The 18,420-nt window shown below is 48.6% G+C and overlaps 1 protein-coding gene across 6 annotated transcripts in view; it reads left to right on the top strand.

Moving 5' to 3' along the window:
* Window positions 1-873: 873 nt before the first annotated feature.
* Window positions 874-18,420, top strand: part of RABGEF1 (RAB guanine nucleotide exchange factor 1) — an 88,006-nt gene continuing 70,459 nt past the window's right edge. Inside the window, exons 1-4 of one of the 6 annotated variants that reach the window (XM_027126226.1) lie at window positions 874-1,241; window positions 3,666-3,835; window positions 6,976-7,154; window positions 7,594-7,966. In XM_027126226.1, coding sequence (XP_026982027.1) covers window positions 1,098-1,241; window positions 3,666-3,835; window positions 6,976-7,154; window positions 7,594-7,966 — 866 coding nt within the window. In that variant the 5' untranslated portion in view covers window positions 874-1,097. The remainder of the gene's footprint in view (window positions 1,242-3,665; window positions 3,836-6,975; window positions 7,155-7,593; window positions 7,967-18,420) is intronic. The other 5 variants (XM_027126225.1, XM_027126223.1, XM_027126221.1 and 2 more) reach the window with 5 other exon arrangements.

Below are 18,420 nucleotides of genomic sequence, written 5' to 3'. Positions count from 1 at the left end.
CTTTTCTGTCACAACAATGTGAGATTCAAATGAGGAACTGGGTGTAAAAATGGTTTGAAGAGCTAAAACCTTGGCCCCCTAGGAGAGTCTCTGAGCTGACCCTGTCATGCCAGGGGACACAGCATCCGAGGCTGCCGACAGATGTGTTGGACCAGGCTGGACTCTGCCTCAGCAGCCTGTGAGCTTCTTTGGACAGGGCCTGTTTCCATCTGTGTCTCCAGGTGCCCAGCAGAAGAACTGACACATAGAGGGTGGAGCGTTACTGTCATTCTTAATTGAACTCAACTGCCCCTATTTTGAGTTTCCTTTTTCGGACTGCTGCTTGAGTCAATCAGGAAAGACTGGAGACCCAGGTTTTACCCTTGTGGTTAGAGGAGAGCCAGCCCCTGTCGCAGTGCTGCCCTTCCTCTCCTACAACCTCAGTAACCTCAGCCGTCCTCCCTCACAATCCTCCAGGAAAGGATGCTCAGGCTCTCCATTGAGGTGACCTGGTCCTCCCAGATTTCCCTGGCCTTCGACGCCCAGGGATGCACAGGACCCGTTGCCCTGGAAACGTACGAACGATTAAGTCACTAGCCCTCCCTCGTCCCAGGTTTCTATGTGTGGACCCGGACGCGGGAGCCACTCCCCAAGCCTCTAAGAAGGCCTGGCTTAGAGGTGGGGGCCTCGCGCGCACCCAGCGCGCCGAGCCAGTGTTAGCTGGCTGGAGAGGGCGCGCCTGCTGGCCAGAGGGCCAATCAGAGCAGGGCAGGCCAGCCGGTCCGGCTCCCGGTGGCCACTTAGACGCTGGCTGAAAGCGCTGCCTGCTCTGCGATTGGGCGAGCTTCCTGCCAATCAGGGGAGGAAGCCAGCAGGGGTTCGGCCAATAACGGGAGGCGACCGGGTCAGGCCGGTCGCCCTGCGGTCGTCAGGGTGGTCGGCGAGCCCGTCGGCGCTGAGGGAGCGACGGCCCTCTGGCCCGCGCGCGCTGCGCTCTCCGCCCCACCGGCCCCGCCCGTCGGCCGCGCCGCGTCATGCCAGGCGCTGCTGGGTGCTAGTACCCGGGCCGCCGCCCTCCCGCCCGCCTGAAGCCGCGCCCACTGCCCAGAGCCAGAGGGATGGTGGTAGTCACGGGGCGGGAGCCAGACAGCCGTCGCCCGGACGGTGCCATGTCCAGCTCCGACGCCGAAGACGACTTTCTGGAGCCGGCCACCCCGACAGCCACGCAGGCGGGGCACGCACTGCCTCTCCTGCCGCAGGAGGTACCTGGACCGAGGGCGTGCGGGGGTGCGGGAAGGGGCGCGGGGGGAGGAGCCGGTGCCAGGCAGAGCTGACCTTGGGATGTGAGCAGCGCTACCGCGCTGAGGCGGGGTGGGGGTCGGGCCGAGGGCGGCGCCAGAGGAGCCGTGCTCCCCTGCCCACCCCGCTCCCACCCACCACCCGACCCCACCCCACCCCCGAAATGCACCAGGTGTGTCTTCCCTGCCCCAGGCGGCACCTGGCCCTCCCATCCCCCTCCTTCCAGGATTCACTGCCAGCAGGGTTGGTACTCCCATCCCTATGTCCCACCTTACCTACTGGAGGAGGGAGGGTAGGCCGTGGGAAGGGGCCCTTGGAGCCCCAAGAGATGATAGTGTCTCCTAGAGAATCCAAGAGGAGGCCTCAGTGGTTGCCCAAACCCAGTCTCCAGCTGCCCAGAGAGTGGGGTTACGGGCTGTGTGCAGATAAGAAGCAGGCCAGTTAATAGATGTGGCCTCACTCACCTGACACCTCCATGGCTTTCCCTCCTAGCTGCTGTGCTGTGATGCACAGTGGCCTCCACTGGTCTTACTTAACGCATGTGACACTATCACACGAACACCTGAAATGACCCTCAAGAGAAGGGAAAGGAGGGAAGGTGGGCTCTGCTGGGCAGTGAAGACAGAGGCTAGGAGGTAGGGGCTAAGGTAGTGGCAGACATGACCTGTGGAGTCCTAGGTGAAGAGACTGAGACCCAGAGGGGCACGATGGGGCTGGGTGAGGCTCTCTGGGAACTGTAGTGTCCTCTTTGGTTACGAACCAGTACTCTAGACATCGTGGGGCAGTTGTGAAAATGGGCAAATCTCCAGAAGGACTCTTTGTAATTGGAAAAAAAAAAAAAGAAGGGAACCGTGGGAGACCCAGGGTGCCGTTTTTTGTGCACTGTCACTGGTGAGACGGTGTGGCTTGAGGAAAAAAGCACAGGACCCGGAGACCATAGGCCAGCACTCCAGTGCCAGCTCTTTCACAAATTACATGGCTCCATGTGAGTAATGTGAAGTATTATTATCTCCAAATAATATTGGGGTCCTTGGTATGCACATAAAATAGTTTTAGAGGAGCTAGCTATAGAATAAGCAGAAGGCGTTTCCTGTCCTCTGGGTGCAGAAGAGTAACAGTACCTACATTCACAGAACTGTAAGTGCCCGTCCGTTTCATTCATCCATTCATTCAGTGCATATCTGGGGCTTTACTATGAGCCAGGCACTGCACAAGACACTGGGCAACTTTGATGTAACGTATTTGTATCCTACTTTATTTCACAAAGGATTTGAAAGTTGGGAAAAAGGACTGTCTAGATAAATACACGTAGACTTTCACAGAGCCAGAGAGATGTCGTAATATTGAAAAGTATGCACTGGGATAAAATTTTAGTGAATCTGGAGGAGGTTTGTGGGAAAATTAGGGAGAACTGGCCTCATTTCTTTCAAAACCACAAACAGTGAAAGAGATTTAAAAAAATAAGTAAAGGTCCTGAGCATTTTAGGGAGACCCTAGAGCTTCTCAGGGCAAATGTAGGTACCATCATTCCCTGCCCTTGCCTCCAGAACCGTAGCTGGACTGGGCACTAATCTCCCTGCACAGATTAAGGAGAGAAGTGGAGAGGTACAGAGGATGAGGAGTGGATGCTTGGCATTATTCAACAAACATCTGTGGGCCCTGCTCTGGGTGGCCTCAGGATAGGTGAACAAGATGCTGTTCCTGCCCTCGCGAAACTTGGGCAATAATAACGACCGATAGCACAAAGCTCCCGTTGTGCAGAGCTCTGTTATACAGGAGAACGTGGGCTACAGTGAAGGCACAATGGCGGGAGTGTTCAGTGAACCCTGTCTTGGGCAGGCAAAGGACAACAGAGCAGAAATGCTCACGGAGTAGGGGACCTTGAATAGAAGCTCTCAGAGTGAGTGGATGCTGCTAACCGATATGGTGCCTTGGTGTGAATTAGCAAAAGGGTGTACAGCTGGGCTGGCAGACCCCGCTCACGCAGGTGCCCCTGTGCAGTGAACAGTGCACACTGCCAGATGGGGCCATTGCATTTGCTGGATGGACAGAGGGAGGGTGGCAGGAGCTCTGGGGACGGAGAAGACAGCATGAGCAAGGGCACAAAGGTGGGGAGTTCAGGAAGTGGAAGGAGGACAGTAAAGGCTTTGAACTCTAGAGCAGAGATTGTAGGACTGCGGTGCAGAGACCTGATTTAAGAGCTGTGGGAGGATGGGGAGGACTTGGTAATTGATGAATGCACGGAAAGGGAGGGGAGAGAAGCGGTCAGAAAGATGCCTGGGTTTGGGCCTCGGGTGGCGCTCATCAGACCCAGGAAGGCGGCAGACGGGGCAGCCCCGGCTTGCCTCCCCACCGTGGGACTAAAAGTGCCGGTGATTCCTCCCCAGTTCCCTGAGGTTGTCCCCCTTAACATCGGAGGGGCTCACTTCACCACACGCCTGTCCACCTTGCGGCGCTACGAGGACACCATGCTGGCGGCCATGTTCAGCGGGCGGCACTACATCCCCACGGATGCCGAGGGCCGCTACTTCATTGATCGGGACGGTGCGCACTTCGGGTACGTTCCTCCCTCTGCCATCAACTGCAGGGTCCTAGCAAGTGAGCAGCCCGGGCTTGGGCATGGGACTTTGATGTCTTCCATAACACCTAGAAGAGGAGATAACCTGCTGGTGGAATTTAATAAATGTGCATATTGCATTGCATCAGAATTCTTAGTTTCTTTCCCAGAGGAGGCAAGGACAGCCGGAGAAATCCCAGGTGACACACATTGGCTGGATGTGATGAAACTGATTCTCTGCTATGCAAATTAAGACTGGGAAGTTGTCATCCCTGTGGAATAGGTGTGACCGCACCGAGAGGCAGGGGAGTTCCAACACAGCTTCTGGGAGAAGACCCTCAGATCCAGATTCTGGGGCTCGGCATCGCTGTTAGGGAGAAACATGGGGCGTGGCAGTGGTTCCCAAACTTCTTTCAATAGTTTGAAACAAATAAATAGGACAAAAAAAGGTGAGGGAAGGGCCAACATAGGGTTGCCATCCTGTAATTTTGCCAAGTCTTTAAAAAAAAAACACCTTCAGGGACTTCCCTGGCGGTTCAGTGGTTAACACTCCATGCTTCCACTGCAGAGGGCACAGGTTCAATTCCTGGTGGGGGAACTAAGATCCTGCGTACCGCACCGTGCAGCCAAAAAAAAAAAACCCCCCAAAAACGAAACAACAACAGCAAAAACACACACAAAAAAACCCCACTTTAAATTGTTACTGTCATTTTAACAGTAAAACATGTAACAACACAATCTCAAAAAAAGATAGCCCTTCCCAAGAGAGGACTTCTGACAACCTTACAGATAAACAATTTAAAGACTTTATGTTTTGGTTTCCTTGTTTGTGAAATGAGAAGTAATTATAGCTGCCTTACAGGCCTGTCATGTGGATTAAATAAAGAGGCTTGGTGTGACCCCTGGCCAGGTCCTTTCAGAGTATGTGGCTGAAACTCTTTGCCCCATCCGTCTAACTTTGGAGATGACTGGAGAACTAACATGGTCTTTGACCTTGAACAAAAGGAGACCCTCCAACCACTACGTCTCTGTGCCGGCCTCCAAGTAGGATTGCCCACGCTGGGAGAAGGGTCATTTTCACCCTCAGAAAGGAGCCTCGTCAAATAATTTGCTCTGAAGCATCTGGGTTTCCCCATTGGGCGGTCAGCTGCCTCCAGTGCTGAGAAAACAAAGTGTCACATCGCTCTGCAGAGCTATAAAAAGATTTTTGTTTGCAGGCTGTTTGGGAGAGGAAAGTGCTCGGCCCGGCTGGCAGCTCCCACAGCACTCTTCACTGGGCCTTGCCCGCGGTTATGTTTTTCAGGACTCACCAAGATTTGCTTACGATCCTAGAGGACTGATTTTCAAAGGAGTGACGGGGAAGGGGAACCCGGTTTGGCCCTAGGCTGATGCGCCCATACCCAGGTGGCCACAGCTGGAGAGTGGCAGGGCCAGGCAAGGGCATGGCAGCAAGCAGGATATTGTGGTGTTTATCCTCAGGCTACTGGACTCCAGTGGCCTAAGATTCATCAGCAGCCTGTGGAGCTGTTGAAAGATTCAGATAAAATAAAATAGGGATTTAGGGCATTTCTCTGCGGGTGAGCTCACGTAGCCCCAGCAGCCACCATGGAGGCTGCCTGGGCCTCCACCTGGGGCACTTTCCCGTTGTGATCAGTGCACAGCGGCTTGGACTGGAGTCTGGACCACTGTGGGTGTGGATTTGGGGTCACCCGTGTCTGCATCTGGCTAGCTGTGGCTCCTTTAGCAAGGTGTTCCTTAAGCTCTCTGAGCCCCACTTTTTCCTCATTTATAAAACGGACGTAAGAAAGCACTTACCCCATGTCGTTGGAAGGATTAAATGGGATAACTCCTGAATAGTGACTGACACAGATTAGTACTTGGTGAGTGTTGGCTGGTGTTGCTTCATGGTCATAGACTCGCTACTGAGGTAACAGCTTGGTCTTGGGGTTTACTGATATATCCTCACAGAAAAGCCCTTCCCACACCTACCAGTGATGGGTCTGATTACTTTCAGCCCTAAAGAATCTGAAGAGAGAATTAAAAGAACTGAATTGTTATTTTAAGAAGGTGCAGTATGTGATTTTTTGTTCACTCCTGAAGCCAGTTTATTCAGGTGTCAGGGTTAGGCATTCCTCTTCTCCGTATAGCTACAGAATGATACTGATGGCAAGGATCTGTGGGGAGTGCAGAACTCTTCCACGTGGCTGGTGGGAATAAAATGCTACAACCACTTTGTCAAACAGGCACTTATGACCGAACAGTTCTCCTTCTGATGTTTACCCAAGAGGAACCGGTGCCTGAGTCCACAAGAAGTTTACAGGGAATGTTTATCACAGCTTTACTCTTATGAGACCCCAACTGGAAACAATTCAAATGTCCATCAACGGGAGAATGGGTAAAAGTTTATAGTGTATCCATACAACGGTATGCTACTTAGCGATAAAAGGAAGGAAACTTCTGCTACACATGATGACGTAGGGAATCAATCTCAAAGACACTAGGTTGAGGGGAAGAAGCCAGGCACAAAAGAGAACATACTGTGTGATTCCACTTACATGCATTTCAAGAAGAGGCAAAACTAATCTTTGTTGATAGAATTAGAAGTTAGAGTGGTTGTCTCTGTAGTGATTGGCTGGGAAGAGGCACAGGGAAACTTTAATTAGGTGGACATGTTCTATATCTTGATGTATGTGGTGGTTGTGTGGGTATATTCATACGTGAAAAAGTAATTGGCCTGTACAATTAAGATGTGTACCTTTATTGGCTATTATCTGTACCTCAATTCAAAATATAATTAAGGGGCTAGATATCATATCTTCCCATTTTTCCTGGATATACTTAACAATTATAATAATAATGATACAATAACAACTACTAACACTTAGTGAGGGCTTGCTCTGTGCCAGGTATTTTCTAAGCACTTTTTATGTATTAACTTGTTTAATCCCCTCATAACATTATGGGGTAGTTTTCTTATTTTCCCCCATTTTACAGAGGAGAAAGGGCACAGAGAGGTTAAGTTCACTTACCCAAGGTTACACAGCTGGCCATCTGGGTCCAGATCCTGTGCTCTAACCACTGGGTGGCACTGTCCGGATCCATTAACTCCTTCTCACCAACCCTCTTTCCTTCCTGCTCAGAGATGTGCTGAATTTCCTGCGCTCGGGGGACCTGCCGCCCCGGGAGCGCGTGCGGGCCGTGTACAAAGAGGCCCAGTACTATGCCATCGGGCCTCTCCTGGAGCAGCTGGAGAACATGCAGCCACTGAAGGGGGAGAAAGTGCGCCAAGCGTTTCTGGGACTCATGCCCTATTACAAAGGTGAGGGGCTCACTGTGCGGGGCAGTCGGGGTGTGAGGAGGGAGGGTAGCGAGGCATCTGTCAGTGCTGAGGTCTCCACCAGAACAAGTGGGTCATGGCTCGCCAAGACACCTGTCCTACTCAAGATGGGAGAGGATCCTGCTTCCCTTCCTGCCGCCCTCCCAGTCCCGCAGGAAGATTCAGATGAAATAGGGACCACCTTGCCTGCAACGTCATCAAATCGCATTTCAGAAGGGTGGTACTCATCCCATCCCCTTTGTTTCCTTTTGCCCTGCAGAACCACGATTCCTGTTTAAGTTTGTGCCCTTCATGGGCCCAGAGTCCCTTCCCCAGGGATCTGTCTCTTCCCTCTTGGGTCCACTGTCACTGGGGCTCACTCTATGCCCCACCCCCCTCCCCACCCCCGTCCCACTGATGGGTGACGTGTTCACCCCCACAGACCATTTGGAGCGGATTGTGGAGATTGCCCGGCTGCGCGCCGTCCAGCGGAAGGCCCGCTTTGCCAAGCTCAAGGTCTGTGTCTTCAAGGAGGAGATGCCCATCACCCCCTACGAGTGTCCGCTTCTCAGCTCCCTGCGCTTCGAACGGAGCGAGAGTGACGGACAGCTCTTTGAGCACCACTGCGAAGTGGATGTGTCTTTCGGGCCCTGGGAGGCCGTGGCTGACGTTTATGACCTGTTGCACTGCCTGGTCACGGACCTCTCGGCCCAGGGCCTCACCGTGGACCACCAGTGCATCGGGGTGTGTGACAAGCACCTCATCAACCACTACTACTGCAAGCGCCCCATCTATGAGTTCAAGATCACATGGTGGTGAGTAGCCCTGGCAGGGAGCAGAGTCCTGTCAGGGAGGGTGTCCGTTCCCCTTGGCAGCTCTGGGAGCAAGGTCCCTGGAAGGGCTGCTGGCTGCCCAGAACCTGCTGAGGTGAGGACGGGTCCTGAGGCACAACTCCAGGCGGACGGAGGTGCAGCCCCAGTCTCCTTGGCTGTACCTTGGGGCCAGGTTCAGGGCTGGTGGCCCACGAGGACTTGGTGCCTGCGCTCACCTGGCCTTTCCTCGAGGCACGGCAGTCTCTGCCTGAGGCTTATGGGGTCCGGCTAGCGAGGGCTTGACCAGGAAGTCCAGAGAGGTTTTGTCACTTTCTTGATCTTGCAAGAGAGTTTCTGCCCTTTTTAGAGCCACGTTACCAAACTCACGTAGGCATAACCACTCCTCCATCCTGTTCAGGAGTCCCTTCCTGTGCTGAGCGTATCAGTATGAATGTGGAACATGATGGGGGATTTACCCAAGGAGCCACCTAGAGCCCCTGGCTGAAGAAGGAACAGTTTCTCTCCCTCTTCCCTCAACAGTAGCCCCACGCTTTGTTTTAGGATGTGGACTCTTTTCCTCCCAAAACATATTCTTCACCACCTTTTGGAGATGTAACCATAGTTGCCAAAGCCATGCACCAGGTTGGCCTTAGAAAAGCACAATGTTTACAGCCCTGCCTCAGGGCCTTGGCTTCTCCTACCTTCCACTAACCTTCCTTGCTTGAAGGGTTATCTTCTCATGGGGCTGGAATGCACATTTCAGGGACTCCTTTTGAAGATCCCTAAGTCAAGCAGGCAAGATGCCTAGTTGTTGTGTTATCTTTGAGATGTAACATCCTTTCTAGAGGCTCAGAATACATCCTTGACTGCTATTCCATGTTAGGATCCAATTTGTGGTGAACCTCCTTGGATGGGAACCCCTGTTGCTTTTTCCTGCCAACGTTCTCCTTCTCGGAGATTGTCTATCTTGGGGAAGGAAAGAGAGGGCCGGAGGAGAGGCGCAGCTATCCCAGGAGCTGTGGGAAGAGAGCAGCAGACCTCCGTTATGTTTGCCTCTGCACAATTCAGAGAGAAAAAGATCCACCAGCTTCTGTTCCACTGCGTTTCCTTCTCGCGCTGTCTGCAGCCTGGGGCAGCCAGTCGGGGTGTGGGCCTGCGCCCCCTAGAGGAAATGCTCTGCAGCACCAGTCACTGGAACGGGGACATTCCCTTGCTGCGTGCAGGGCTTCTCCCTGTAATCGTGATTGAACTTGACTGCTCCTGGGTGTTGTTGTAGGGAGATTTTTTTTCTGTCAGCCTCATCGGTCTCAGTCTTACAAGACCAGATTGGCGAGGAGGGTAGTGGGGGAGCTGAGGAAGAGAAGGCCAAGCCCTGGGGCCTTGGCTGAGCTCCTTCACGGGGCAGGGACCCCTTGGCCCCTGTATGGGAGGATTCCAGTGCATGGTCCCCCGCTCTTACACTGTATTCTTATGTGCGTGGAGCAGGTGTCCAGGCTGACATCTAAGGGGACGGTCCAGTCAGTGGTTCAGGTTCTGAGATAACATGTTCTCTCCTTGTTCTCATCCGCAAACGGCTTGTCGCTTTTCCGGAGCTGATGTCCCTGCTTGGATCTTACCCCGACAGCACAGCTCTTGCCTTGTCCTCAGAGAAGGGTCTTTCATTTAAGTTGCCCAGATCGGCAAATAGATTGAACGCTAATACAGGTTCGTTTTTTGACAGACACTGAGGCAGGCTCTTCAGGAGGGAGCCAGTGTGAGGAGAGAGCAGATAGGTAAGCCCAGTGCCTGCAGTGATCTGACCTCGGCCCCTTCTCTTGCCTTCCCTGGCCCAGAGCATCGCAGCACTCGGTTATTGAGAGTCCATACACATAAGACAGGGAGGGACTGGTTCACGTAAGCTCAAGTCAGCTCAGAATCAGGCCCTGAAGACCTGCTTGGGGCTTCAGGGACGCTGGATAGGAACGCTGTCCCTGCGCCTCTTGCTGGAGCCCCTCCATTCCTCTGCCCCCGTGTTGTCCTCGCAGAGGTGCTCTGTGCCGTCGTGGGGGGACAGGGCTGTGGCCAGTAGCCCAGGCAGAGCAGGGACACTGGCGGCCAGCTTAGAGCTCCTTCTACATGGAGTAAAAGAATTCGGTGGCCCTGTTTGGCCATGGTCTGTTGAGAAGCCAAGGCCAGGCTGCGAAGCGCTCTTGGATGTGGAGGGTTTGTGGTGATCGCCTCCAAATAAAGGTCATCTCTGAGGAAGTGACTTCTCCTAGTTGGGTCCCTTTTCAGCTGTCAGCGGCCAAGCCCAGAACATAAGAAGCGTTGGGTAAGGAAGGAGGGCTCCAAAGGACGGCTGCTTCTCCCAGATTGAAAGGAAGTCTGTCTTCATGGAATTCTTGTGTGTAACGTCCTTGGGTCAAACCAAGGGGCCTGCCTTTGGAGCTTCCCTTATGTTTGACTTCGGGTACCTTTTCTCCCAGGTGCTCCATTCACTGGTTGGGAAGGTGATAGTTATAGGAAATAGGACCGCATGGTGCAATGCTAGCTGCAATTTAGTAAGAATGAAAAACTTAACTGCAGCTAAGTTTGAAAAGATTGAAACAAAACCACAGTGAAACCCAGCACACCATCCCAGGTGGGGGAATTCTTTGGGTAACGCTCTAAATAGAAGACATAGAGGAATCGTCACCATCCTTATTCTACCTCTAGTGAATTCAGCAGGCTGTCCAGCGCTTATCACGTGGAAAGCAGTTGACTGTGCTCTGAAAATTTCTGTTCTTTCTCTCTGGGGCTTGGGATGTTCTGGGAGCTGTCTGAGCCTTGTGCCTCAGGCTGCTCAGGTGATGTAATCTTCCTGTTCTGGGTTGCTCCTTGGAGGACTAGGAAATTGACATCTGCAAGCCACGGAGTGGGGTGAGCCTCACTGTGTGCTCTTGGTCTAAGTTGGATCCTGAAATGGTTAAGACATATAACAACAACAAAACAAAAACCACTCACACTAATCATTTTGATCCCAGTTAGAATTTCAGATATCATCCTTCTGCATACCTTCTGTCTGTATTTGATTGTGCTACAAGTGAGTAAGCTTTCTCGGGTACCATTTTGCTGGGGCTGTTTCATGAAGGTGGTGCGCCTGCCTCGTGATCCTTAAAAGAGGGAGGCTTTATTCATCAGAAGCCAGAGTGTTGGGAACTGGGGTGGGAGAGGCACTTTTTGGAATTCTGGAAGAAACATACATGTATACATATGTTAATTGGAGGAAGGGCGGGCTGGCAGAGGGTCAGAGGAGGTGGGAACAGAGACGGGGAGGAGGAATAGGCAGTTGCCTCTGGGAGTGGGAGGTCGCGGGGTGGTCGGTCGTCTTCCTTCTGTACAGTGTGGGCTTTGTGTTCACAAGATAACGCTGCCTGTGTTTGTTCATTTCCTGTCTGTGAGCGCTTTGGTGCATGGAGCCTCAGTACCCTCACCTGGCATTAAAGTCAAGAATTAGAACCTGGGTGCCGTGCCTTTCTTGTTTAGAGACTTACTCTCCTCCCTCCTCCGCCTTCCACGCTGCCAGCAAATATGTGTTGATTTCTGCTTAAAACGTGGTATGTTTTGGGATGCCATACTAAATCAAACAGGCTCTTCCCTGGGACATGCGGCTGAGCTTCCGCCCTGACCTGAAGTTAAAGGGAGACGGGCCCCTGGAGGTTCCTCTGCAGGGAACCTCCTGCAGAGGAGGTTCCTCACCTGCTCTCCGTCCCGGCAGGTGTACTCACCCGTGCCCCCAGATTTCTGGGGTTTATAGGCAGTGCTGGCCATTCGTTCATGACCCTCAGCTTCCTCACTTGACCATTCTGTCTTTTAGGAAGTGGGTTCACCTGATCCCTTACTGAAGACCCAGTGTTCCAGTAGCTGAAAGCCCTGTACATCTTTTCTCCTCTCCTGGCCCTATACATCCAAGGCACACTCCAGTACCTCAGTAGGGGTCCCAGGGAGGCACCAGCATGGGCAGCCTCTGTTCTGTGTTCCAACATCTCCATGATGCTGGGATTGGCTGAGCCCAGCAATCCTTATAGGTATGAGAGTTGGAATACATTGGGTTGGCCTAAAAATTCGTTCGGGATTTTCCATAAGATGATACACAAACCTGAACGAGCTTTTTGGCCAACCCAGTAATAAGCAGATTCAAGGTCCAGAGGCACCATGTGAGTATCTGTCCGTGCAGCCGCCTGGAGCGGTCAAGGTGAAACTGGCAACTTGGTCCACACAATGAGGGCAGGGCAGGTTTTTCAAACACTTTGGCTTCAGAAGATGCTGCATTACATGTGCAAGATCCCAAGAGGCCAGCAGAGGAACGGCAGCTCTGGTCGTAGTGGACAGAGAAGCCGCTTCAAGCTGCAGGTAGGTGCCCATGTGCAGCAGAGGCCAGCCAAAACCCAGAGCTTCCCAGAGCAGACACAGAAAGGGACAGTCTTCTCTTACAGCGGCTGACTGGCGTGCCAGAAGAGGAAACTGAGCTCCCGCGCACCCTTTTGCCAACCATGTGCCTTTACATCCCACCCGTTCAAAGTGGAAAGTAACACAGAGACTCCTTGGGACCTTACGTCTGTCTCCGTGCCTGACTTGCACTTGGAGTCATTTGTATTAGTCAGGAGGGAAAAAACCACACGGTAATTTGAATAATATATATCTTTAATATAAATAGCTATTTAATATAAATAGCTATTAATTATAGGAAGATTGGAGTAATGAGGGATTGGCTAATAAAGAGTAGAGATAACTATAAAGAATATAGGAATAGCAGATGTAAGAAGCAGCCACTAGGGCAGAGAGAGAGCGTCCAAGGACGAGTACCCCGTCCCCCCAGAGCTGATACCCAGACCTTTTTTGGAGAAGGCGTGACCATGGCTCACCGAACAGTAGAGGGAAGCCTACTTGGGGGAACTTGCTGGAAACCCACCCTCTGGGATGCCGGAAAAATCCGTTCCTTGGGAGGTGTCTTGCCAGAGGCCCTCCATGGCAAAACCACCCCAGGGGAGTGCCGGGGAAAGCTGTGGGCCTCTTTGTGCTGCTGACTACCCTGCATGGCAGGAGCTGGGTGCTGGAGAAGCTGTGTGAGCTGTGAGCAAGCACACCTGAGCCAGAAAGGAAACATCTCCCTCCTTGCAGTGTCTCACCAATGCCCTCTACTAACAAAGAATCATATCATGTTAGTCGGCAAAGGCAAAAACTACTCCTAAGTCCCAACCCAATTTTTGCGGAGGCAACGAAGTATGAATATGGGACTAAAAGGCAGTCAGTACCTGGCACATCATCTACATGTGCTGATGACTCCGCAGATGTATACTCCTGTCCAGGCTTCCTGCCTCAGCCTCGAATTATACACCCAATAACCTGCCAAATATTGCCACTTCAATATCTGTTAGCCATCTCAAACTTAATACATCCAGATGGAATTCCTGATCTCCCCTCCCACCCCAAACATCCTCATTCCACCTCCTCCCTCTCAGGAAGCGGCACCACCGTGCACCCAGTCAACAAAAACCTGCATCACCTTTCACTCCCCTCCTTCACCTTCCCCTTCTCCTTGCGATCCATCACCAAGTACTTGAATACATCTTCAAGCTGTATTGAGTTTTCACAGATTCGCTTGTTTGACTCACCATCAGCTTTCATCCTGAGTTACTACAAAGGCCTCCTGGCTTAATTTGGCTCTCAATTACCCCGACTAACCTATTCTCCAGAATAGTCTTTTGAAACAGTTGATTAGATCCTGCACTATGCTGACTTAAAACCCTTTGCTTTTTTCTTTTTTTAATTAATTTTTATTGGAGTAGAGTTGATTGACAATGTTGTGTTAGTTTCGGGTGTACAGCAAAGTGAATCAGTCATACATATACATATATCCACTCTTTTAAAAATTCTTCTCCCATATAGGCCATTACAGAGTATTGAGTAGAGTTCCCTGTGCTATACATTAGGTCCTTATTATCTATTTTATATATAGTAGTGTGTATATGTCAGTCCCAATCTCCCAATTTATCCCTTCCCCCATGGTAACCATAAGTTTGTTTTCTACATCTGTGACTCTGTTTCTGTTTTGTAAATAAGTTCAAACCCTTGGCTTTTAAAATGAAATTGGAAAGGCTAACCATGTTTGATCTGGTTCCTGCCAACCCTTCCAACCCCAACACACCACCCTGCTCCTTGTTTCCCATCCTCCACCCTGGCCTTCTTTCAGTTCCTGCCTCAGCTTTTTGTGATTGACATTTCCTCTGCCTGGGATGCCCTTCCCCCCACCCTTCTCATTTATGGCTGGCTCCTTTTCATATTTTATGTTCCAGCTCAAATGTTACATACTCAGTGAGACCTTCTCTGACCATGCCATCTCAAGCATACTCCCTCCCATTACCATCTATCACGTCACCCTATTTCTTTATAGCCTTTATTACCAATAGTAGTTGTTTGTTATGTCTCTATTTTCTTTCAAATAAGCCCCTCGAGGGCATAGATTTTGCCTCTGTTGTTCACACCTATATCCCAATGCTTGGAACAGTCAGTGCCTGGAAAAGAGGTGCTCATAGTCAAGATCTGTTAAACAATCTGTCCAGTATATGGACAGGAGACCACTTGGAGCATCTTAGTATTACCATGGCCTGTGATTAAAGTCAGTGGGAAACTGCAAAAGGCCAATCCAGGCAGGATTACTAATGGGCCAGACCTTTCGTGAGTGAAAGTTTGGGTCACCCCACCAGGTAAAGAGATTGAGTATGGAGATTAAGTTTGATATAAGGAGATGCATATGGGTGCCACGTTGACGGGGTGGAGTTATGAGAGCTAATTGTATGTGTCATCTTGATTGGGCCACAGTGCCCAAATATTTGGTCAAACATTATTCTGGATGTTTCTGTAAGGGTGTTTTTGGATGAGATTTACATTCAAATCAGTGGACTTGGAGTAAAGCAGATTACCCTCCATAATGTGGGTGGACCTCATCCAATCAGTTGAAGGCTTGAATAGAACAAAAGGCTCCCTCAGGCAGAGGGAATTCTGACAGCCGTCTGTCTTCAGACTTCACTGAAACACCAGCTCTTCCTGGTTCATCAGCAGACTGCCTTTGAACTTGAACTGTAATTCTTTCCTGAGCCTCCAGCCTGCCAGCCTCTCCCATCAGATTTTGGACCCACCAAGCCTCCACAGTCACATGGCCCAATCCCTTAAAATAATTATCTTCCTATATATACTGTATCTATCTATCTGTCTATCTATCCCAGGATATGTTATCTCTCTATATATATCGTTATTCTAGAAAGAGATTTAGATACATCCTAGGAGAATATATATAATGAAATGCAAAGGTAGCATACCACATGTTTTGCCACCTTACTATTTTCATTTAACGTTATCTTTTGGAGATCTGTTCCTTTCAGTTCATGTAGAGCTGCCCCTCCCCCCCTTTAAAAATTTGATAGTATTCCATTAAAAATATGTTCCACAAAACTATTTAAAAATAGTTTCTGCTGCCTTTTGAGATACACATGCCTCTAACTATTTATCAACAGATTAATAAGCCTTTCTTACATTTAAGCAAATACAGCCCTCAGCTCTCTTGTTCTTGATATGATAAAGACTACTTAGAAACGTTAAAAAAAAAAAAAGGAAAAGTAAGATGGAGGTCTTGGGTTTTTTAGCTGATTGATTCTATAATGCTTATAGATTTGAGTCATGGTTGACCACAATATGGTTCAGCAAGAGAGAATGTACTCCTTTGCTTATGTGAATGATCTGTTTTCCTTGATTTTGGGTCCTATGGAAAATGGCTTAAGTTACGTGGTTCCTGGATTGCTTCTCACTTGGGAACTTGGCAATTTGATGAGCCCTTCTGCTGTCACTAATCTGATTTTCTCCCAGAGTCTATCCCTGCGGCTTTCCCCTGGGTTGCTTCATTCTTAGGCAGCCTTTATCTACTACTGCAGAGATCGCCTTTGCCAGAAAACCAGAGAAGAGAGAGCGTCACTTTCCTGAAAGCTAGAGAAGTCCTAGAAAGGAATTATGGGCAATCCTCACGCATTTGTTGAGGCCAGGGGAATGGCAGAGCTCACATGCCTATTCTTGGAGCCAAGGGATAGGGTCATCAATGGCTGAACTCTGTGGGCTAATAATGTAGGGAGGTGCGGTTCCCCCAAAAGAAGCTAGGTAGACAAAAACCACACATCCTCTACTAGTTCTACAAAAGTGTATACTCTTTCTCTCTTCTGATAGGGACCTCTGTTTTCACTGGCAGACATTAGTCATAGCCACGTCTATGAGTTTAGCACAGATCTCTAGCTGTTAATGGTTTCTTAAAGTCTTGCATTCTGCCAAAACCAACAAAAAAATAATTTCCTCTGTGGGGTGAAGTAGGAGAAAAGGGGGAGAGGGTCAAGTTTTAACTCCTTTTCTCTTTAATGTATATATTAAATGGTTTGATATTAGTTTTTGATGAACTGATATGTGTCCTATCATATAGCAAGTAGAAAATTTAATTCTCCTTCTCTATGATAGTGATGTGATTTTACTATTACAAACCAGGAAAGTCTCATTAAGAAAGATTTGTTTCTTTTATATAACTGCTGCAAGAAAATGTTGCAACTGACAAGGGCTTATCTCCAAAATATACAAACAGCTCATACAACTCAACAACAAAAAATCAAACAACCCAATCAAAAATGGGCAGAAGACTTTAATAGACATTTCTCCAAAGAAGACATACAGGTGGCCAGTAGGTACATGAAAAGATGCTCAACATCACTAATTATTAGAGAAATGCAAATCAAAACTACAATGAGATACCACCTCACACCGGTCAGAGTGGCCATCATTAAAAAGTCTACAAATAACAAATGCTGGAGAGGGTGTGAAGAAAAGGGAACTCTCCTACACTGTTGGTGGGAATGTAACTTGGTGTGGCCACTATGGAGAATAGTATGTAGGTTCCTCCCAAAACTAAAAATAGAATTACCATATGTTCCAGCAGTTCCAGTCTTGGGCATATACCTGGACAAAACTATAATTCAGAAAGAAACATGCACCCCTATGTTCAAGCAGCACTATTCACAATAGGCAAAACATGGAAACAACCTAAATGTCCATTGACAGATGAATGGATAAAGAAGATGTGGTACATATATACAATGGAATACTACTCAGCCATAAAAAAGAACAAAAAATGCCATTTACAGCAATATGGATGCAACTAGAGAGTATCATACTAAGTGAAGTAAGTAAGATAGAGAAAGACAAATACTATATGATATCACTTATATGTGGAATCTAAAATATGGTACAAATGAACTTACCTACAAAACAGAAACAGAGTCACAGACATAAAGATCAGACTTGTGGTTGCCAAGGGGCAGGGGGAGGGAAAGGGAAGGGAAGGACTGAGAATTTGGGGTTTGTAGATGCAAATATTTAGAATGGATAAACAGTCCTACTGTATAGCACAGGGAACTATATAATTGCTGCAAGAAATAATGGCTCAATGTTATATAAAGTCAAAATTCCTGTCTTAGTCACACATTATTAAAATTTGAAATGATAGGACAATTTGAACATGAAAATAAATAATTATAGCAATGGGTTATAACCCATTGAATAAATAAGAATCCATGAGTTCATGTTGACACAAATGAATAAATAATTACATAAAAGAGGTAGAAAGGAAAGTTCTTAGAGTAAAATGTCAGCTAATAAATATAGAGAAAGAATGATGGGGTTAGAAAACCTCCATTTAGCAACCATCGTAATTATAACTGAATCATCATTAATCATCAAAGTATTTTCCTATAAATTACTAATTAATTATAAAGGTAAAAATAGTAACTTCACAGTGGAGACACCTGAAAGACTCCACCTTAATCATTAACCAAAGTTGTTAGCCAAAATGGGACAAACAGACATCATGCACATCACCTATCAATGCCTTGAGGAGAATACAACATTATGCCAGTGATTTTTCTGCCAAAAAATGAATAACCTGAATCTAATCATGAGAAAAAGTCGGAGAAACCCAAAGTGAAGAACATCTTTTAGAATGACCATCTTATACTTTACAAAAATGTCAAGATTATGAAAGACAAATTGAAATGGAAGAACTATTCCAGATTAAAGAAGGCTAAAGAGACATGGCAATTAAGTGATCTTGGGTTAGATTTGGGATCAGGAAAAACAATAGCTATAAGGGGCATTTTGGGGACAATTGAGAATTGAATAAAGGCTGTAGATTAAATAATGGAATTTTATCAATGTTAATTTTCCTGATTTTGATAATTTTGCTTTGGTTTTTCTCAGAGAATATCTTTATTCTTAGGAAATACACACTGAAATATGTCAGCATCAAGAACCATGATATTTGCAAGTTAAATTCTTTAGGAAGAAAGTGAGATAGAGAGGGTGCAAATGATAAAGAAAATGGGACAAATCTACAAGTTCAAGAAGCTCAAAAA

Source organism: Aethalodelphis obliquidens, unplaced genomic scaffold, assembly GCF_003676395.1.
Source record: "Aethalodelphis obliquidens isolate GAN/ISIS:26980383/991018 unplaced genomic scaffold, ASM367639v1 scaffold30, whole genome shotgun sequence".
In the NCBI taxonomy this organism is placed as follows: Eukaryota; Metazoa; Chordata; class Mammalia; order Artiodactyla; family Delphinidae; genus Aethalodelphis; species Aethalodelphis obliquidens.
Note: the sequence above shows the minus strand (reverse complement) of the source record. Positions and strands in the feature narration are given on the sequence as shown.